The following is a 21,835-nucleotide window of genomic DNA, read 5'->3' as shown; positions in this document are numbered from 1 at the left end:
CTGGATAGACTTTGAATGGCTATTTGGGACTTGTACTTGAGTGAGTGAGGCATGCTGGAGTGGTTGGTGGTCACCTCAGGGCTAAGTGAGAGGGATGAGGAACCCTGGGGTCCTGAGGATCTGCTCTTGACTGACAGAAACTTGGTTACTGGCTCAGCTGTCAAGAGTATATACTTCAGTACCGAATCAGGCAGCTCACAGCTGTTAGCTCCTGTTGTAGAGGGTGTGATTACCCTCTCCTGGTGTCCCTGTGTCCTCCCACCCCAGAGTACAGCACTCATGATTAAAATGTTCCTAACTGAAGGGGGCTGAATAGATGGCTCAGTGGGTTAAGACTTGTAGCTGCTCTTCCAGAGAACTTAGGTTCAATTCCGAGCACACATATGGTGGCTTACAAACATTTGAAACTTTTTTTTTTTTTTTTTTTTTTGGTTTTTCGAGACAGGGTCTCTCTGTGTAGCTTTGCGCCTTTCCTGGAACTTGCTTTGGAGACCAGGCTGGCCTCAAACTCAGAACTGTCTGGCTCTGCCTCCTGAGTGCTGGGATTAAAGGTGTGCGCCACCACCGCCGCCTGGCCCATATGAAACTTGTTCCAGGGGATCCAATACCCTCTTCCAGCCTCCTTGAGTACAAGTGCACAGACACATTGAGAAGAGAACATTAAATTTTTCAGTTTTTGAAACCCATACGTGTTCTCTTTGTAGACCAGTAGTTGTCAGAATGGAGAATAGGAAGCTAAGAGGGTGATGATGCCTTGGGGTCAACTATTCAGCTGGAAAGTAGTGTAGTCTACCCATAGGTGTGTCCACAGGGCTAGTTCACACAGGCATTGTCAGGAAATGTAGTGGGCAAGGCCTGGCAAAAGCCATCCAGGGTACAGTAGTAAGTCTTAGATTTCATTACTGCTGATGGCAGATAGAACAGTGCCCAGAGATGCCAGACTCCCACGTTCCTGGTGTGCATAACAAAACCCATCCACATGCAGGCAAAAGGCAAAGCCCCCTACATACTCACACACACACACACACACACACTTTAAAAATAGATAGTAGGGGCTGGAGAGATGGCTCAGTGTTTTAGAGCGCTGACTGCTCTTCCAGAGGACCTGGGTTCAAATTCCCAGCACCCACATGGCAGCTCACACAATGTACATAGAAGCAACACACACACACACACACCATCTTAAATGGCCAATTTGGCCTTGAGCTAAATGACAGTAAAACTACCAGGGTTTCCTCAGTCCCCAGCAGATGAGTGGGCGGTGGCCCCACCCCCTTTGTCCGTCTGCATGTCTGCTGAGTTCTGCTAGTCTGATTTTTTTTATAAGGAGCATGCCACGAGGAAACTTCAAGTGGATGCAACCTGTCCAGAGTGACCAGCCATTCTCTTAAGACAACTGGAGCCTCTGGATTCAGTGTTGAAAGGGCCCAGAGTTGGTTCAGTCCAGGAAGGAATTAAATGATGTCATCTTGGCTTCAATAATGTGAAATGAGAGTAACTCCTGTGTGGGTCGTGGGAGTCAATGCGAACATGGTTGTGCAAGCCCCAGGGGTGGGAGAAGCTGAGTCATGTGTTGATAGGGTGGGGAGACAGCCAGAGTCTAATACTACACCCACAGGTCAACCTCTGACCTAAGAATGGTCTTGGGATTTCTGAGTGGTTAGGAGAAGAAAACCCCCAAAACACACTACATCATGACAGGTGAAATTTCTGTCGATTACAGGGTTCTGTGTCTCAGATTTTACTGGAACTCAGCCACGTCAGTTCTTGATCGAATCAGCACAAGTCCCAGGTCGTTTTAAGGCCTGGGGTTTTGGGAAATGAAACCCATGGGTGGGAGTCCCCAGGTTGGGGAAACCCTAGCAAAGCACTACCCCAGGAGGCTGGGGATGGAGTGCTTTCATGCCAGGCTGAAAAGGATGCAGCCTGGCTGGGGCTTGTCTGAGAGCCCTGTACTGCCCAGGGTGAAGCCAGAGCCCTGTTACTGGATCTGGGCCATTCTGAGCCCGTGACTGCTTTTACCACTAATGGTACTGGCTTTTACCACATGGTGGATAAGAACTTAAAATTTCGTTAGGTATGTTGCATTATCAAATAATTTAAAAAAAATCAAAACGAAATGATTGAAATACAATTGTCAGCCAGGCGGTGGTGGCATATGCCTTTAATCCCAGCACTGGCAGGCGGATCTTTGTGAGTTCAAGACCAGCCTGTTCTATAGAGAGTTCCAGGACAGCCAGGGATATACAGAAAGACCCTGTCTCAAAAAACCAAAAGGGGTGGGGGGAGAAATAAAATTGTTAGGTATTTGTGACTATAAGAACTCTCAAAGTTGACCCACAAATAATTCATATTTAGGGATACGAGGCCTGCCATCTAGCCTCCTCCCAGCATCTGGGGCAGATCTTGAGATCAGGAGGACTACACAGAGAAACCTTAGTGGTCAGTTAGCCATTTCTTTTAACTTTTTTTTATTTAAATTCATTTTATGTGCATTGGTGTGAAAGTGTCAGATCCCCTGGAACTGGACAGTTGTGAGCTGCTATGTGGGTGCTGGGAATTGAACCCAGGTCCTCTGGAAGAGCAGCCAGTGCTCTTAACTGCTGAGCCATCTCTCCAGCCCCTGGCTAGCCATTTCTAAATGCATCATTCATCTATAAACTCAATGATGTGTAGCAAGTCTTCCTCTGTACCGCCAGCTCCCAAATAATGGCACTGAGACTTGTTATTATGAACGTCTCACCCTTAGCGTAGGCTTGTCCCACTAGCTCTTATACTTTAAATTAGTCCATTTACTTTAATCTACATTCTGTCACGTGGCTCGTTACCTCATCTCATACTGCTCGTGTTGTGTTCTCCACATCTAGCTGGTGACCCCGCCTTTCTTCCTCTCTGTCCCCAGAAGTCCCGCCTAACCTTCCTGCCTAGCTATTGGCCATTCAGCTCTTTATTAAGCCCATCACAGTGATGCATCTTCACACAGTGTAAAGGAATATTCCGCAACAATGACAGGCTGAGACCCATAAGGCTAAGATGAGGCCCCAGAGCTCCGAGAGGTGTGGTCGTATCTCAGAGGCTGGATGAAAAACAAGGGCGAGTCTATGCAAGAGGGTCTTACCGAAGGCTAGCCCACTAGAAAGCCGCAGCCCCCCCTTGTCACTGTGGTGAGGAATTGCATGGTGCTGAGTCCCCATCTGTAATAAGTCTTTCTCTGTCCTGCCAGCCAGCTCCCAGATAAGGACATTCTTATTCATTACGAAAGCTTGACCTATATGGCTTGTTCATAACTAACTCTTTTTTTTTTTTTTTTTAACCCCCAAGACCGGGTTTCTCTGTGTAGCCCTGGCTGTCCTGGAACTCACTGTAGATCAGGCTGGCCTTGAACTCACAAAGATCCGTCTGGCTCTGCCTCCCAAGTGCTGGGATTAAAGGCGTGTGCCACCAATACCCAGCTAACTAACTCTTATAACTTAAATTAACCCATATTTTTATTAATCTATGTTCTACCAAGTGGCTTTTACCTCTATCTCATTCTGTGTGCCTGTGTCTGGCTGGCTTCTCTGTGGCCAATTCCGGTCCGCTAGTTGCTGTCTCCGCCCCTTGATTCAAGGTACAACTTTATTGGGCAGTCTCAGGAATGTCAGAGTTCAATCAAAATATCCCTCAACACCCACCACTGGCTCATCTGCAGGTCAGGCAGGAAGCCTTTAGCTTTTAAACTCTATTGTGGCCACCCCTGGCTAATGTCAAGCTATGGAGTAACAGACACCATGATTATGCGAAGAAATATCTCTTGGGCTGGAGAGATGGCTCAGCAGTTAAGAGCACTGACTACTCCCCCAGAGGACTGCGGCTTACAACTGCCCTCCTCCCTAGCCTTCTGCAGACACCAGGCATGCACACAGTGCACTTATACACATGTAGACAAAACACTCATACACATAAAATAAACGTTATATTTTTTAAATGAAAAGGAATCATCCCTTTTGCTGGGCCTGGTACAATCCTAGCTACATTAGGGAGCTAAGGCAGAAAGAAGGCCAGTTTGGGCTACAGAGTTAAAGAGAAGAAAGAGAGGAAGAAATGAGGGCCAGGGATCTCTAGGGGCCTCCAGATTATGTGCTGTCAAGGTTGGAAATCAGTCCTCAAACATCTTGTGGGGAGCAGGAGCTTCTGTTGTTTTGAGACAGGGTCTTGCTATATCAGGCCTTCAACTCATTATGGTGACTATTTTGACCTTGATTTTATGGCAATCTTTCAGCCCCAACCCCTTCCCCGCTCCCCCCCCCCTTTTTTGAGACAGGGTTTCTCTGTGAAATAGTCCTGACTGTCCTGGATCTCACTCTAGACCAGGCTGGCCTTGAACTCAGAGATGTGCCTGCCTCTGCCTCTCCGGAGTGCTGGGACTAAAAGCATGCACCACCACACCATTTCCCACAACCGCTCTTGATACAAGAGCGTCCCATAGCCCAGATGGTCTCAAACTAGCTATATGGTAAGATACCACCTTGAACTTCTGATCCTTCTCCAAGTGTTGGGACTGCAGGCATGTGCTGCCATGGCTGGTTTTTATGAGGCGCTAAGGGTTGAACCCAGGGCTTCATGAATGTTGGGCAAGCACTCTACCAACTGAGCTACGTCCCCAGCCTGCCCTTAACCTTTGGAGTGCTTGGGGTTACAAGCATGTACTACTATGCCTAGCTTGAAAAGAGCTTTGAGGAGGACAAGGGTCCCATCAGAGCAGAGGACCGTTAAGCAGACCAGGGCCAGGGAGCAGGAAACAGCACTTGAAGCGCCCAGGCAAGGGAGCTGCAGCAAGTGGGCAGGGCCAGCTCCCCCCGGCAGAACCCACTTCCTACTTCTCCGCAGCAGCACCGTAGGAGTTAGGCGGGGCTGGGCCTCCCCTTTCTGTCTTCCCCTTCACCCCTGTACAGAAAGCTCTGGCGCCCTGGTCTGGGTGCTTCCAGTGGGCAGGATGGAGGATGAGGAAGGTCCTGAGTATGGAAAGCCTGACTTCGTGCTTTTGGACCAACTGACAATGGAGGACTTCATGAAGAACCTGCAGCTCAGGTAGGTGTGTGTGTGTGTGGTGTGTGTGGCGGGGGAGGGGGGTGATGGGCTCCTTTCCCTCCTCCCCTCCCCTCTCATCCATGCAGACCTGAGGGAAGCAAGAACGGTACACACTGACTGGTCCCATCATCAGGAACGGGGACAAGGTCACACATACCTAGACAATACAGGCTGAAATGATAGTGACTCGGGGACATAATGGCCACCCAGAAAGTTCAGAACCGGAGCTGCCCACTCGCTCTCACCACACCCTAGTTGACAAGACCAGAGTGTGATGCCCTCCTGAGAAAGATGGGCAAAGGCATGGGGACCAGGAACTGTACTGCCTTTTTCTCTCTGTACCTGTAGATGTTTCTTCCCTGGGTCTCATGTGGGATCTGACTTGAGCCTCCTTAGGAACTTCAAAATGAAGGGGGCTCCACCCTAGGGTCCCAATCATTGCAGCAAGTTGGCATGATGCTCTGGGTTGTTCGTGAGAGGGGCCGCAGGCTACGACTGGCGGCATTGATACCTGAGCCTGTTTTGCCACTGAGGAAGGCAGGCAGGGAGGACTCCAGGAGCTAGAAGCGTGGTATGGCAAATGGCCTTGTGTGCAGCTGGGGAGATCATGCCTGCCTCCTGGGGAGATCTGCTGGGTGCAAGAAAGCTCCTTGGAGAGCACTTGAGGACAAGGAATCTCCCTAGGCACAGAGGTGGAGGCCACGGGCTGACCCGTGGAGAGGGCTCTCCAGGAAATGAGTCAATTCTTTGTCAGTCTACTTCATTCACATGAAGAGCGAGCTCACAATCATGCCGTCTCCGCTTTGTACGCTGAGCCCCAGAGGACAGTGGCTGCAGGTCACACAGTCTGTAGTCCCTGGGAGTACCCATGTCACAAGTGGCAGAGAAAGAGGAAGCCTAAGAGTTCCTGCCTGGGGTTGAGCGGGTCTCACACACCAAAGGCAGCTGGGGCCCCAAGGAGCAGGCAGGTCAATACTTCTCTCAGAGCACAGACTCCAAGAGAGGCACAGACCCGGGCTCCTGCCGCTAACTTGGTTTGTGAACGGAAGGGTGGAGAAGTCTGAAGAGGTGTGGGAGAGGGGCCGTGGCCATGACTAGGGGGTAAAAAGGCTAGCAAATCACCACCCTATGATTTGGGTGGGGCAGGGCGAGTCCCCTTCCGGCTCTGGTCCCGCCTAAACTCTGACACAGGAAACAACCAAGGCCCCCTCCCTGGAAGAGTCCCCTTTTCTCAGTCTCATCAGCCCAGCTGTCCTGCAGGGGTCACCTGGGGCCAGCCTGACTCTTGTGAAAGACCCAGGGTTCTTTCACAAGTCAACTCCCTTTTGTGGAAGGGATGGTCCTGATTCCTGGGACCTGAGCATCCTGTTGGAGAAGCAGCGTGGACCACACACTAGGCACTGTGCTGGTGACTGTTCTGGGTGGCTCAAAATGGCACCAGGGAGTCTTAAGTCAACGAGGCCCCCCCTTTCCTCCTCTCTATGATCTTTTCTGGGATGGGATTCTTGACTGTGTGGGGCCTCCCACGTGGACCTCCCATGGTTGTGAAAGCTGAGGCTTTGCTCTGCTGTCCCTAGGTTTGAGAAGGGCCGCATCTATACCTACATTGGTGAGGTGCTGGTATCCGTGAACCCCTACCAGGAGCTGCCTCTGTATGGGCCCGAGGCCATTGCCAAGTACCAGGGCCGTGAGCTCTACGAGCGACCACCTCATCTTTATGCGGTGGCCAATGCTGCCTACAAGGCAATGAAGCGTAGATCCCGGGACACCTGCATCGTCATCTCAGGTACCCGTGCCTCTGAACCGGATGCCAGAGCCATGCCTCATTCATAAGCGAAGGTGGTGGTGCTCTCCGCTCTAAAGATGGGACAGGAACAAGGATCTGGGTGGGCTAGGGTGGGCCACGTGGTGGAGGCTACCATTCCCTTTCTTCCCGGCAGGGGAGAGCGGGGCAGGGAAGACAGAAGCCAGCAAGCAAATCATGCAGTACATCGCTGCGGTCACCAACCCAAGCCAGAGGGCTGAGGTGGAGAGGTGAGCACTGAGGGGTCCCAGCGGGGTTGAGACATCTTTGCTGGGGCTTGCCTTGGGCTAGGAAGTAACAAACAAAGGATAAAGGCCAGCTCAAGCAGCTAGCTCTCTGTTTGGAAGGCTCCAGGTCGCTCTCCATATCCTAAAGCCACACCGAGGACCTTTCGGATGAGGGGGCTGAGACGAGGTGTGCACACTGGCAGCTGGGGAGGGGGTGACGTCAACAGGTCCCAAAGCAGGAAAGGGAACATTTTGTGGCGTCTACAGAAGTCTGGAGAAATTGACAGCCTGATGAGGAGAGCCAGGCAGACATACGTGTTCCAGTCGCCTGATCCAGGAAATGGACTGGCTTGCCTAGCCCTCCACTCCCCATCCAGGCCCTGCGGAAGTACCTTCCTGGGTCTTAGCCTGTCTCTTCCAGTAGTAATGTTGTGGTCGGGGCTTGCAGGACTCCTGCAAGGATGTCAGTCTCCTGGCATGGGACCATCACTGCTCCCTAACTGTTGCTAAAGGTCTACTGCAAAACAGATGGGACATGGGGGTGACCACAAGAAACAGAACATAGCGTTTGCTGAGCGCGTGGTCTGGGCTCAGAGCTGCACAGACAATGTGTGTGACGCAAGCAAGCTGGACAAGAGCATCCGCAGGTCTCAGAAGGAAGATGACTATTATGCGCAGGGCAAAGTGCACTCTGAACACGGTGGACCGCTCACCCCTCAGCCAGCTCGGCTTCCTGGCCCACCCTGCGACGCTGTGATCGTCCTTCGGATGGGGGGTCCTGGCGCTGAGCCTCCTGTCCCTCTGTCCACAGGGTGAAGGATGTGCTACTCAAGTCCACCTGTGTGCTGGAAGCTTTTGGCAACGCCCGCACCAATCGCAACCACAACTCTAGCCGCTTCGGCAAGTACATGGACATCAACTTCGACTTCAAGGGGGATCCTGTTGGAGGACACATCCACAGCTATCTGCTGGAGAAGGTGGGCAGGTGGGCTGAGGAGACCCTTCCCCGACATGAAGGTCCCAGGGACTGGGAGCATACTGACTTGATGTTGCACACTGGGAGAGCAGAGCTCTGAGTGGCCCGTCTCTGGGCCTCGGTGACCTTTGTCACAGCGTTCCTCCTCCTGGGATGCTTTCCACCTGGAAATACACAGAGGGGGTCCATGGTACAGACCCGCTCCCAGACTGGGATCCAACTACCCCTCTTGCCTCAGTCCAGGGTCCTCAAGCAGCATGTGGGGGAGAGGAACTTCCACGCCTTCTACCAGGTAAACCTCTGTGAGGGGGCAGGGGATGAGAGCAAACTAGCAAACCAAGAGAGGCAGGGAAGGGCAGTAGGTAGGCTGACCTGTCTTCCACCCTTCCTCACTGCCTCCAGCTCCCCCTCTCTATCCCACACCGACTTGCCCCCAAACACCATCTTTATTCCCTTACATCCGTTCCAAACATCGTACCTCACCCCAGGCACCAGAGGGCGGGAGATCCTTGAAAATGGAGATGTCTCCAACATCTGAGACCCAGAGACTATAAGTACCCTGGGACACAGTTTGTTCTATGGGTTCTGTGTTGGAGTCATCCTCTTCCTGTTGGGGGATGAAGTCGGTAGAGGAGGGCCCTTGAAACTCAGTGCCTAACTAGAGGACTTCTGTGTCTTCCAGCTGCTTAGGGGCGGCGACGACCAAGAGCTGCAAGGATTACATCTGGAGAGAAATCCTGCTGTGTATAATTTCACACGTCAGGGAGCTGGGCTCCACATGGGTGTGCACAATGTGAGGACAAGGGGGACGGGTCTCGGACTCTGGGAGTAGACAGCGGTTGCCTCAGGCCAGAGGGTGTGAACAGCTCAAGAAAGCGGGAGAGAAAACAGTTCAGGGAGGAGACAGGATACAGGATGAGCACGGGATGGAGATACAGGGCCAGGGATGGAGAAGAGATGGGTGAGCAGCTGCCTGCGATGGAGGAATCGAGGCCTATTAAAGGCAGGTGTCCTGGGCCCATGTTAGCCTGGGTGGTAAACACCTTCTTCCCTAGGCCTTGGATAGTGATGAGAAGAACCACCAAGCCGTGATGGAGGCTATGAGGATCATTGGCTTCAGTCCCGAGGAGATGGAGTCCATCCATCGAATCCTAGCCGCTATACTGCACCTGGTGAGCTTGGCCTGGATGACCTGGGGGGGCAACCTCTCCTCCTGGGAACCTCGTGGGGGAAGGACTGGACTCACTGCGGGATATTTCAGCAAAGTCATTGAACTGCCTTCCTCCCCTGCTGAGTGTGAGTTGGTGATGCACACTAGGGGTCTGGTAGAAAGCTGGGGGCCTGGATTATGCTCCTTAAGAGCTGAGCCTTGACGATCAAGGCTCTGGTGGTGTGGCCTGTGAGCTGTTCCTCACGCCTCTCGACTTCAGTTCTCTTCAAGAGACCTCAGTTGACCGAGCTAATTTGTTATTGTACAACTGAAGTGTAAGGTTTCTGAAACAAAATAAGAAATATTATATGAGATTAATTGCTAAATAGAATAAAGAAAATAAGTATAAGTCAATAAAAGTTGTCTATAGTCCAAAGTAAGGGACCAGCTGACCAGGTTCTAAAAACTCTTATACCTTGACTCAAAATAATGAAAGGTTAACTAATACAATCATTAGGTTTAGAATTCCAGAAACTGATAGTGATACAAGGGTTTAAGAAAGAGTAACTTGTGAACAGGTCAGAGGATCTGAAAGAGTCCAACATATGTGTAATTGGGTAAAGGAAAGAACTAGAGACAAAATGTTCGATAACATAAAGCAATAAATTATGGCTTAAATTTTCAAAAAAAAAAAAAAGAAAGAAAGAAAGACCTCAGTTGAAGGTTTTAGAACTCTGCTGTGTCTGTGGCCCACAGCGATCAGTAGACAGTGCTGTGTGAGAGGAAACTGTGTTCCCCCACATCCATCCTCTACCTTCCCTTCTCTCTGTCCAAAGGCAGCTAGACTCCCTGGGGACATGGAGCCTAGACTGTTGATGATCCCTTCATCACCAGGGAAACATCGAGTTTGTGGAGACAGAAGAAAATGGGTCACAGAAAGGAGGCCTCGCAGTGACTGAGGAGGCCCTGGTGGGCTATGTGGCCAAGCTGACAGCCACACCCAAGGACCTTGTTCTTCGAACCTTGCTGGCCCGTACAGTGGCTTCAGGAGGCCGAGAACTCATAGAGAAGGGCCACACCGTGGCTGAGGCCAGCTATGCCCGGGACGCCTGTGCCAAGGTATTCCCAGAGAGTTGGAGGGAGAAACCATGGGGCCTTGATAAGGATGGTGGGTTGGTATCACAGAAACCATGTTCTGCTCCAGGCAGTGTACCAGAGGTTGTTTGAGTGGGTTGTGGACAGGATCAATGGCATCATGGAACCCCGGGACCGGGACCCTCGTCGTGACGGCAAGGACACAGTCATTGGTGTGCTGGACATCTATGGCTTTGAAGTATTCCCCGTCAACAGGTAGGCGACCCAGCCAACCACAACTGTACCTTTGACCCTGTAACCACTGTGGCCACTATAATCCAGAAATTTTGGTTGGGCCAGGAGGAAGGAATGTTTAGAGTCTCCTGCTGGTCCTTGAGTCCTCTAAGCTTGCCTTGGCTGTGCCCTCAGCCAGTTAGGTAACCTGATGATAGGCAAAATTTGGGGGCTCACTTCTTTTGTTGATGGCTCCGAAGTCCATTCTGGGGCATGGGGTGGTCGGGCGGAGAGTTCATAACCCACCGTGCAGAGCTGTTAGGAGTGAGAGCCCCTCTGAAGAAGGTCCCACCCCCACCCCCCAGCTTTGAGCAGTTCTGCATCAACTACTGCAATGAGAAGCTCCAGCAGCTCTTTATCCAGCTTATCCTGAAGCAAGAGCAGGAGGAGTATGAGCGTGAGGGCATCGCCTGGCAGAGCGTGAGCACCGGCAGCTGGGCGGGGCTGGGCGGGGCTGGGCGGGGCGGGGCGGGGCCGGGCGGGGGGCGTGGTGGCTGTCAGGGAGGAGGATGCCTTAGGAGCCTCATGTGACCCGGAGGCCAATAAGCAGACACTGAGCAGGGGGAGGTGACTGGCCAGTGTCAGGAGTTTTTCTAGAGCCTCCCTCCTGGTGGTCTCCACTCCAGATCGAATACTTCAACAACGCCACCATTGTGGAACTAGTGGAGCGGCCCCACCGAGGCATCCTGGCTGTGCTAGACGAGGCCTGCAGCACGGCAGGCCCCATCACTGACCGGATCTTCCTGCAGACCCTGGACACACACCACCGCCACCACCCGCACTATTCCAGCCGCCAGGTGCTCTAGCTGTCCCTGTGCTATGGCAGAGACGGGGGACACGCACAGAGGACTTACGGTGCTCATGCCTCATTGGGTTCTTGGCCAACCTAGCCTGGTGCCACTGAGGTCACAGTTACCTCCGTCCAGCAAGGGTGGCTGTGGGACCGTCCCCTCACATATACTACAAAGCTGCCTCTATTGTCGGTGTCTTACTTTTGGCCTGTCCCACAGCTTTGCCCTACCGACAAAACCATGGAGTTTGGCCGAGACTTCCGGATCAAACATTATGCAGGGGATGTCACGTAAGTCCCACCTTCAGAAGTCCCAAGAAGCATAGGTACAGGAAAGACACAAAGTCTGGTGTCCTACCCCAGCTCTATGCATCTACAAGCTCTTTTAAAATACCCAGGTCAAGGCTGGAGAGATGGCTCAGGGGTTAAGAACACTGATTGCTCTTCCAGAGGTCCAATTCCCAGCAACTACATGGTGGCTCACAACCATCTATAATGGGGTCTGGTGCCCTCTTCTGGCGTGCAGGCATACCTGCATGCAGAACACTGTATATGTGATAAATCTAAAAAAAAAAAAAAAAAAACAGGTCAAGCTGGGCATGGTGGTGCACATCTTTAATCCCAGCACTTAGAAGGCAGAGACAGGTGCATCTCTGTGAGTTCAAGACCATCCTGCTTTACATAGTAATTTCCAGGACAGCCAGGGCTATACAATAGGGAGCCCTGTCTCAAAAAAAACTACCAACAAAATAACCACTCCAGGGCCCTACCCTACCCTTGTTATTTGAGGGAGCTTCGGGTTGGAAGGTGGGCCCTAGACAGCCAGAACACTGCATTTCTTTTTGTCTTTTTCTTCTTTTCTCCCTTTCCATTTCCTTCCTTCTTTCCTTCCTTCCTTCCTTCCTTTCTTCTTCTTCTTCTTCTTCTTCTTCTTCTTCTTCTTCTTCTTCTTCTTCTTCTTCTTTTTGTTCTGGAGGTCAAATTTGGGGCCTTGTGCACATGGTAGGCAAACACTGTTCCAGTGAATGTATCTCCAGTACTTACATGTTCCATATAGATTGTCACTCACTACGTGGCCCAGTCTGAACTAGGACCTGTGGTTCTCTGGCATCAGTCTTCCAATTGTTGGGGTTATATATATATGTACCATGACATCCTGACTAAGATCCTGCATTTATAATTAGCCCCCAGGTGGGGACTCACTGCAGTCTCCAGACATCTGTCCGAGTTAGCTTTCCATTGCTGTGATAAGGACCATTGCAGTCAGAAATTTTCCTGTGTCCTGCCCGTCCAGCAGCCTCTCGGACCCAAGTAAACACACACAGGTTTATATTACTTACAAACTGTATGGCCTATTGCAGGCCTCTTGTTAGCTAGCTCTTATATCTCAAATTAACCCATTTCTATTAATCTATGTTTTGCCATGTGTTCCGTGGCTTTACCAGTCTGCTGGCATGTTGTTCCTTGGGCAGCAGGCTGGCAGAGTCTCTTCTTCCTCTGTCTTTCTTCTTCCTCTCTCTCTCTCCTTGGATTTTCTGTGGACCTCTAAGCTGCCTTGCCATAGGCCAAAACAGTTTTATTTATTAGCCAGTGGGAGCAACACATATTCACAGCATACAGAAAGACATCCCACAGCAGACCATGACCAAAAGCAACTTGGGGAGGAAAAGGTTTATTTCAGTCACATAATCCAATTATAGTTTATCATTGAGGGAAGGAGGAGCAGGAACTCCAGGCAGGAATGAAAGAAGAGGCCAAGGAGAAGTGATGCTTGCTGGCTTGCTTTCCTTGGCTCAGCCTGCTTTCTTACATAACCCAGGACCACCTTCCCAGGGATAGTTCTGCTCACAGTGGTCTGGGCTCTCTCACATCAAACAGGAAAATGTCCCAGGGCTGGAGAGATGGCTCAGTGCTTAGGAATACTGGATCCTCTTCTAGAGGACTTGGGTTTGATACCCAGCACCTACATGACAGCTTACAACTGTCTATCACTCTAGTCCTAGGGGATCTGATGCCTTCTTCTGGTCTCCATGGGCACCAAAGACACAAGTCATGCACAGACATACATGCAGGCAAAACACCCATACACATAAACTACAAACAAATAAATAAATCTCTAACAATTATACATAAAAAAGAAAATGTCCCGCAGACTTGCCTGTAGGTCAAAGTGATGGAGGCGTTTCCTCAACAGAGGTTTCCACTTTTCAGATGACTTTAGCTTGTGTCAAGTTGACAAAAAACTAAACTAGCTAGCACAACAGCTCTGAGCATCAACGTGTAGCTGGAGAGCTTCTCTCCGGGTCCCACCAAGCCCCGGCAGTCCGACAGCCCACTTATAAAATAAACACACAGACGCTTATATTATTTAAACTGTTTGTCTGTGGCAGGCTTCTTTCTAACTGTTCTTATATCTTAAATTAACCCATTTCTATAAATGTATACCCTGCCACGTGGCTCGTGGCTTACCTACCAGCATCTTCACATGCTGCTTGTCATGGCGGCAGCTGGCAGTGTCTCCTTCTGCCTTCCTGTTCTCTCAATTCTCTTCTCTGTTAGTCCTGCCTATACTTCCTGCCTGGCCACTGGCCAATCAGTGTTTTATTTATTGACCAACCAGAGCAATTTGACATACAGACCATCCCACAGCATCAAAGCCTAGGTTTTCTTCCTGGGATGGTCATTATGTATGATAATTTACCTCTCATTCCTCTCTGAGAGGATTTGAGGTGACTCAAGAGAAGGATAGTGCTTGATGGAAGGGTCCCAAGGAGAGGAGACAGATGATCACACCTGCCCACAGTAATCAGCGTCTTGAGTCTTCATCAGCACTACAGGCAGAGCCGATATTTATCAATTAGCTTTCTAGTGGTCCAAGAACCAGATGATTATCCTGAGGCTCTTATGTCACAAGGTTGGAGCTGTTCATCATAACTGTAATTGCTGGTATTTGTAGACACTCAGTAGTGAAGACACCTGCTTCAAGTATTGAACGCACCTCAAGAAGCATAGTGATGAGATAGCTTTTCCAAAGCCACCACCCAGTGCACTCAAGGAAGAGCTAGGATTTGGTGCTGGGATTAGCTTCAGTTTTTGGTGCTGGGTGCTGGGATTAGCTTCAGTCCTGGGACCTCAGTCACTGAGTTCTTTTCCGGGAGGGAAGCGTCTCCTAAGGAGAACAGGTGTAGGTGACAAGGAGAATACAGATGTGAGGGGGACAGGGGAAGCAGAGGGTAGCAGGCAGGAAGACCCAGGAATTAGAGGCAGGTAGCAGAAGCCGGGGGCTTTCTTGGTAGTCTGGCTGCCTGGCCCTTGATCTGCTCACCCACTCTGGTCTTGGTCAGGTACTCTGTGGAGGGCTTCATTGACAAGAATAGAGACTCCCTTTTCCAGGACTTCAAACGGCTGCTGTACAATAGGTGAGTGTGTCTTGCTGCGCCCACACTGGGGGTCTTCGGGGACTCTGAGGTCTAATCCCTACTTAACTCACAGACAGCCTGGGGTTCAGATATAAAACTATATAGTTATTGGAGCCATACTGGATTACGTGGATACCTGCCAGGGTATCTGGTAAATGCAGCTTGTGTTTACAGTGCGGACCCTACCTTGCGGGCCATGTGGCCAGATGGGCAACAGGACATCACAGAAGTGACCAAGCGCCCCCTGACAGCTGGCACACTCTTTAAGAACTCCATGGTTTCCCTAGTGGAGAACTTGGCTTCCAAGGTATTACCTTCCAAATCCTTCTCTGTGCCTTGGGTACACGTCATGGAGGCGCGGGAATTTTATTCTGTCTCCTTGAACCCTGTCTGCCCCACTAGGGACCTGAGCTATAGCAGAGGTTAGATATGGGACTCAGAGGTCAGACTCGAACAATCGCTGAACACAGGGCAGACTTTGGAACCAGTAAACCTCTAGCCCACTGCCTCCTGGGTAAGAGGGTCTGAGAGCCACCCAGACAGGAAATTGGCACTAGCTTTCTTGGGGAGCTTCAAGTCAAAAGTCAGAGGAGCGACTGGGAGGAGGGTATGGAAGAATGTGTTAACAGAACATCCAGAAATGGTAGCCTCTCTGGGAAGAAGGGAGGAAGGAGAGGTAGAAGAGCTCCTTCCTCCTTCCTGGACTGAAACCTACTAGCTCTGGGCTCTGGTTAGGCTCCAGGCCAGGGTGAGGCTCTGGGTCCCTTGTTCTACTGTGATTGTACTTGTCCCAGGTCTGCTAATCCAGGCTCTTGTGGGCCAGAGAAACCCTGGCTTCTTGAGGCAGGACACAGAGAAACGGCTAGCTTGGGCCCCTAAGTGTCCTCTGTCCCTCCCTCCAGGAGCCCTTCTATGTCCGTTGCATCAAACCCAACGAAGACAAGGTGGCTGGGCGGCTCGATGAGGCCCACTGTCGACACCAGGTCGCATACCTGGGGCTACTGGAGAATGTGAGGGTCCGCAGGGCTGGCTTTGCCTCCCGCCAGCCCTACCCTCGATTCCTGCTCAGGTACAAGCTCCCACCCCCATCCCAATGTGAGCCGTGGAATCTGGTGGGCAGAAGCAGAGGGACCCTAAGTAATGTCTTAAATGATAAGGCAAGTTGGAGCCAGTGTACCTCTGGCCCCAAGACACCAAAATGTCTGTGAGAAAATCTGGGGAAGATGTGTGTGGTGTGTGTGTGTGTGTGTGTGTGTGTGTGTGTGTGTGTGTGTGTGTGTGTGTGTCAAGATTCCAGCCCTGGGGATTCCTAGTACCCCTACATTCTTCCCAGGGCTGATCAGAGACAGGGACCCATGTGTACTGCCTGATGTCAGTACCCATCTTCCTATTCAGGTACAAGATGACCTGTGAGTACACGTGGCCCAACCACCTGCTGGGCTCTGACAGGGAGGCTGTGAGCGCCCTTCTGGAGCAGCATGGCCTGCAAGGCGACGTGGCCTTTGGCCATAGCAAGCTGTTCATCCGATCCCCAAGGACGCTAGTCACTCTGGAGCAGAGCCGAGCTCGCCTCATTCCCATCATTGTGTTATTGCTGCAGAAGGTGCGAGGGAGGGGTGCTGGGGGGACACCCCCCAAGGTGGGCGTGGGTGTCCACACAGATCTGCGGAATATGCTTCACCCATCCCACGCCTGATGGTGCTCCCGATATTTTCCAAGTTATGTGTGGGCCCCTGGCTGCCTTCCCTGTAGGGCGTTCGATCTGAGTTCTGATGGTCACATTCTGGGGATGTCCCTCTGTCTCTGGGAGCCACGGAGAAAGCATGTCCATCTCCTCTCTCCTCTCTCCACTCTCCCACACAAGCTTTCTGCCTAGGGAGCCTCGGGGTGCCAACTTACAAGGTGTGGTACAGAGGAGCTGCTCTTTGCTGAGAGCCTGCAGAGCCTTGAGCAGGGCTTGTCTACCCTCGAGGGCCACACGCCTACCCAAGAGCAAGCCTCCAGATAGAATTGGCTCCAAAGGCCGGGCGGTGGTGGCGCACACCTTTAATCCCAGCACTCGGGAGGCAGAGCCAGGTGGATCTCTGAGAGTTCGAGGCCAGCCTGGGCTACCAAGTGAACTCCAGGAAAGGCGCAAAGTTACGCAGAGAAACCCTGTCTCGAAAAAAACCAAAAAAAAAAAAAAGAATTGGCTTCAAAGGGCAGGAGGCATGGTCAGCCTTCTCGGAGACAAGCCAGGGGTGCGCAGGAACGACTGGGGGGCCACACTTAGAATGAGTGCTTGGGAGTGACCCCGTGTTCTGTCCCATGTGTTCCATCTAGGCATGGCGGGGCACCCTGGCTAGGTGGCGCTGCCGGCGACTAAGGGCCATCTACACCATCATGCGCTGGTTCCGGAGGCACAAGGTGCGCGCTCACCTGGTGGAGCTGCAGAGGCGGTTCCAGGCTGCCCGGCAACCCCCGCTCTACGGCCGCGACCTGGTGTGGCCACCCCCACCCGCCGTGTTACAGCCCTTCCAGGACACGTGCCACGTTCTCTTCAGCAGGTACCATCCTCAGCCCTCCGCGTGATTTCCCGGACGGCCAGTGTCCTCTGACTCCTTGAACCTGACTGGGAGACACATCCCCACCCCCTTTAATCAGCAGGAAGATAGGGCTGAGTGCTAGGAACTGGCCATCAATGTACCATGACTGTCCTGGCACTGTCCTGGTCCAGTGCCATGGCCTTCTTGGGGGAAGCTAGCTAGCTAGGCTGGGGAATGGGGACGCCATGTTGGCATGGACCTTGAAGTCTGAGTAGTTCTCCAGAAGGACACAAAGCAAGTGCCAGAACATGGGGTGCTGAATGGTTGTGGCTTTGGAGGCTGTCTCCTAGGGACACACATTGGGTACAAAGGCCAAGGCCAGAGAGGTAGACAGGGATTGGGACCCAAGGGGCAGTCAGCATCAGATTAAGAAATGGCTCTTTGGCCGAGCGGTGGTGGCGCACGCCTTTAATCCCAGCACTCGGGAGGCAGAGCCAGGCAGATCTCTGTGAGTTCGAGGCCAACCTGGTCTACAGAGTGAGTTCCAGGACAGGCACCAAAACTACACGGAAAAAACCTGTCTTGAAAAACCAAAAATAAAATAAAAAAGAAAGAAAAAAAGAAAAGAAATGACTCTTTGGGGAAGGGCTGGAGAAGCTATGAACACAGGTATCTTCTGATCCTTGTCCTCTTCAAGGTGGCGGGCCCGGCAGTTAGTGAAGAACATCCCTCCTTCAGACATGACCCAGATCAAGGCCAAGGTGGCTGCTATGGGGGCCTTGCAAGGATTGCGTCAGGACTGGGGCTGCCAACGGGCCTGGGCCCGAGACTACCTGTCCTCTGTGAGTATCCGTCAGGTCCGGGGCATTGGGTGCTCAGAACTGACGCTGCAGTGGGTCTTCCCGGCTATTCTGTCCATCCTGGGGTTGCCTGGCCTGTTGAACCCTCTCCTCGGCCCTGCTCTAAAGGTTCATGCTTGAGGTTTTGGGATTTTTCAACCATTCCCGATCCTGGACTCTGCTGAGCAGCCCTGACCCCTGAGAGTCCCATGTTCTCAGGTATAGCTGTCCCTTCATAGTCTCAGATACAGTACCCATTCAGGCATAAGCACACACTTGTGTGTGCACACACATTCTCACACACATCACACTTATCGGTATTTCTGTTGCCATGGCTCCCTTCACCTTCTCCTGACTATTATCAAGTTGCTGTCTCTCCTGGCTTGCCTTCTGTTGCTGTGATAAATACTGTGACCAAAAACAACTTGGGGAGAAAGAGTTCATTTCAGTTTCCAGAGTGCAGTGAGTCATCCAGAGAAGTCAAGGCGGGAACTGAAGCACACACCGCGAGGGAACGTTGCTTCCTGGCTCACTCTCCTTGGCTTGCTCAGCTATCATTTAGGGAGCCCAGGCCCATCTGCCTAGGGATGACGCCACCCACAGTGGCCAGGGCCCTCTTACATCAGTAAGCAATCAAGAAAATACCACATAGACATGCCGCAGGCCAATCTGGGGGAGGCAGTTCCTCATTGAGGTTCCCTCTTCTCAGGGGTGTCAAGCTGACTGATACGATGACACTGTCCCTGGGCCTGGTCCCCAGGGTACTTCTGTGTGGTTGAATGAGACATGCAACCCATTCATGCCTTCTGGAGTCTTTCTCTAGAACTACACATAGAGTCAGGCCAGCTAGGCTAGTGTACAGGAAAAGGAGGCCATTAGACTGTCTGGCAGCGAAGTCCTGTGCCCTCTGCTCTCACAGAACCCATGTGCTCAGCCGCTGATGTACAGGGCCTCGACTGAGGTTCACCAAGGCGAAGAAGGAGAGTTGTGGTATTCTGCTGAGAGTTTCTGTCAGTCAAGCACGTTTCCAGACCCCATCCCAAACACCTCTTTCCATCATCTGTCCTCAGGGCACTGACAACCCCACAGCTTCCCATCTGTTTGCTGAGCAGCTAAAGGCACTTCGGGAGAAGGATGGTTTCGGAGCGGTGCTTTTTTCCAGCCATGTGCGCAAGGTCGGTACTTGGCCTGGAGGTCACAGTGGACAAAGACTGGAGGGACTCAGGGGAGACCTGAGGCAGCCTCAGCCCAGCTCCAGTTACTTCTGACATTTAGAAACCATCATCCTTGGTCAGTCAGTGAGGAAAGGTCATAGAGAGGGAGGAAGCTGGGGTGGCTGGGCCTGGAGAAGGCTGGGCAGTACCAGCCTGGGCCCAGCAAGCTCTTCTGCAGGTGAATCGCTTCCGCAAGAGCCGGGACCGGGCCCTCCTCCTCACAGACCGGCATCTCTACAAGCTGGAGCCTGGACGACAGTACCGGGTGATGCGGGCTGTGCCCCTGGATGCGGTGAGCACTGTAGACATTCTGCATCACTTAGAGAGTGTCTGTGAGGACCCTGGGCTGGGAGCCTTACCTCGCCATCTCCATTGTTTACCTCTGATGGATAATCCAGATCATCCTCAGCCAGTAGGGGGCAGCACTCCTCTGAAAACCCGCATAGCGGCTTTCTTTCTCAAGGGCCTTGGCTCCCCCACCTCATACTTTCATGCTCTAGCCAAGCCAAATGGCCCCTCTCTCTGCCTTTGCTGTCTTAGGGGATCTCCTGCCTGTGTAGATCTGAGCCCTCACCAAAGCTTTTAGCCACCTCCTCTGGGACCTGTCCCTTCCTCTGCCTGGCCCTATGGCTACTTGGTCCTGTGCATGGCAGCTTTGTTCCCAAGAATCTTCTTTCTCATAGGACAAGGAGCAGCCTGGGACAAGGATCAGGCTGTGTTACCTCTGGGTCTCCCAACCCCAGTGACTCCGTTGCTAAGAGAGTCAAAGGACCCCTGGTGTCCCTCTGTGTGACACAGTAGCGATATCCCATTGGCATGACGTCATGCCAACCCTCCCCTCTGTCAGCAGGGATCAGAGAGGGGAGGTAGGGATGGTGGAGGGGTGGCTGGACCCTGGAGTGGGCACACTGCCGAGGGCAGGGCTTCCGAGGGGGGGCTCAGGAAAGTCCTCCTGTAAGGAAGTGGTTGGCTTGATGTGACCCTGACCCCAAGCTGTTGGCTCAGGTGACAGGGCTGAGTGTGACCAGTGGACGAGACCAGCTGGTGGTGGTGCACGCCCAAGGCTATGATGATCTTGTAGTGTGTCTACACCGTTCCCAGCCACCGCTGGACAATCGCATTGGGGAGCTGGTGGGCATGCTAGCTGCACACTGCCAAGGGTGAGTCCCGGGTCATTTTGGGAAGTGGGCATACAGAGCTCCGCCACCCTGACCCTCTGCTCTTCCTGCTACAGGGAGGGACGAACCCTGGAGGTCCGGGTCTCTGACTGCATCCCACTCAGCCAGCGTGGTACCCGGCGCCTCATCTCTGTGGAGCCCAGGCCAGAGCAGCCTGAGCCAGATTTCCGATGCAGCCGCAGCGCCTTCACCCTCCTCTGGCCAAGCCACTGAGCAAGCCAAAGCCAGTCCAGCTTGGCTTCCACACAGTTCTAAAAACACCCGGCCTTGCCTTGGCCACACGAGAGGCCAGGACGTGTCCACCCCTGCCTGGAACATCACACAATAAAGATGCTGTATTTGTGCCTAGTGTGGCTGCCACTGCCTTGGCCAATGTTTACCCGGTATTCGCTGCTCATCCACAGTGGTCCCACATAAACTAAAGCAGGAGGCCCGAGGACCCAGTCTGAAGTGGGTGACAAGACCCCAGATGTCAGAGCCCCAAGCCAGAGACAGGCTACATTTAGAGCCCATGGTTTGAGGGAAGTGCTCTCCATAAACATGCTTTCCTGGACACCCAAGGCAGCTCCCATGGTCTCCAGGCTTTATTCCTCTGCAGCCCTTGTCTCTCTCCTTCCTTACCCATTGGGATTATGGCCCTTGGTGCTCCAGGACAGGACAGAGCAGCCCTGAGGTCTTACAGGGTGAGCTGCTGGACAACCATGACCCAGCTGCTAACTGTCCAGGTTGGGTGTTGGGCAATAGTATAACATCTGAAGTGACAGGATCTCTTCCGGGCGAGCTATTGGAGAACGGAGCTTAGCAGCCAGGATCCCCTTCACTGGAAAGTAATGCTGCATCTGGATTTATGGGTCAGCCATTAACGGAGGGCAGGGTAGACACATTTCCATGTCTCCAGTCAGCTAAGCACATCTCCAGCCTTGTTCCTGCTCCTGCTAGGCCTTCAGTGCCCCTCAGACCCTTCAACCCCCTTCAGCTCTCCTCAGCCCCTCAGCCCTTCAGCCTCCTACAGACCCCCCAGTCCTTTGGTATCCTACAGTCTTTCAGAGCTCTTCTATTTTGTTTGTTTTTTGGCAAGGTAGTCCATATCAGTGTGGAACTTTATAGCCCGGACCAGCCTCAGATTCATGACAGTGTGGGCATTATAGGCAAGCACCACCTCACCATCAGTATCTCATCCCTTTAGGTCCTTAGTCCCACAGATCCTCAGACTCTTGGACTCCATAGCTCCATAGACTCCCAGTTATTGGTGAAATTATTAAGGCCACTCCACGT

General features: G+C 52.3%; 1 protein-coding gene across 1 annotated transcript; it reads left to right on the top strand.

Moving 5' to 3' along the window:
- Window positions 1–4,874: 4,874 nt before the first annotated feature.
- Myo1g (myosin IG) lies at window positions 4,875–20,908 on the top strand. The gene is made up of 22 exons (XM_006973008.3): window positions 4,875–5,070; window positions 6,648–6,856; window positions 7,011–7,104; window positions 7,913–8,078; window positions 8,316–8,369; window positions 8,760–8,870; window positions 9,133–9,249; window positions 10,122–10,346; window positions 10,432–10,577; window positions 10,901–11,015; window positions 11,222–11,392; window positions 11,606–11,676; window positions 14,730–14,804; window positions 14,979–15,111; window positions 15,707–15,873; window positions 16,200–16,407; window positions 17,127–17,350; window positions 18,027–18,171; window positions 19,239–19,343; window positions 19,561–19,674; window positions 20,388–20,542; window positions 20,617–20,908. The coding sequence occupies exons 1-22, from the start codon at window positions 4,976–4,978 to the stop codon at window positions 20,771–20,773; spliced, it is 3,057 nt and encodes a 1,018-aa protein (XP_006973070.1). The 5' UTR covers window positions 4,875–4,975; the 3' UTR covers window positions 20,774–20,908.
- Window positions 20,909–21,835: the final 927 nt, after the last annotated feature.

Source organism: Peromyscus maniculatus, chromosome 10 (assembly GCF_049852395.1).
Source record: "Peromyscus maniculatus bairdii isolate BWxNUB_F1_BW_parent chromosome 10, HU_Pman_BW_mat_3.1, whole genome shotgun sequence".
Taxonomy (NCBI): Eukaryota; Metazoa; Chordata; class Mammalia; order Rodentia; family Cricetidae; genus Peromyscus; species Peromyscus maniculatus.
Note: the sequence above shows the minus strand (reverse complement) of the source record. Positions and strands in the feature narration are given on the sequence as shown.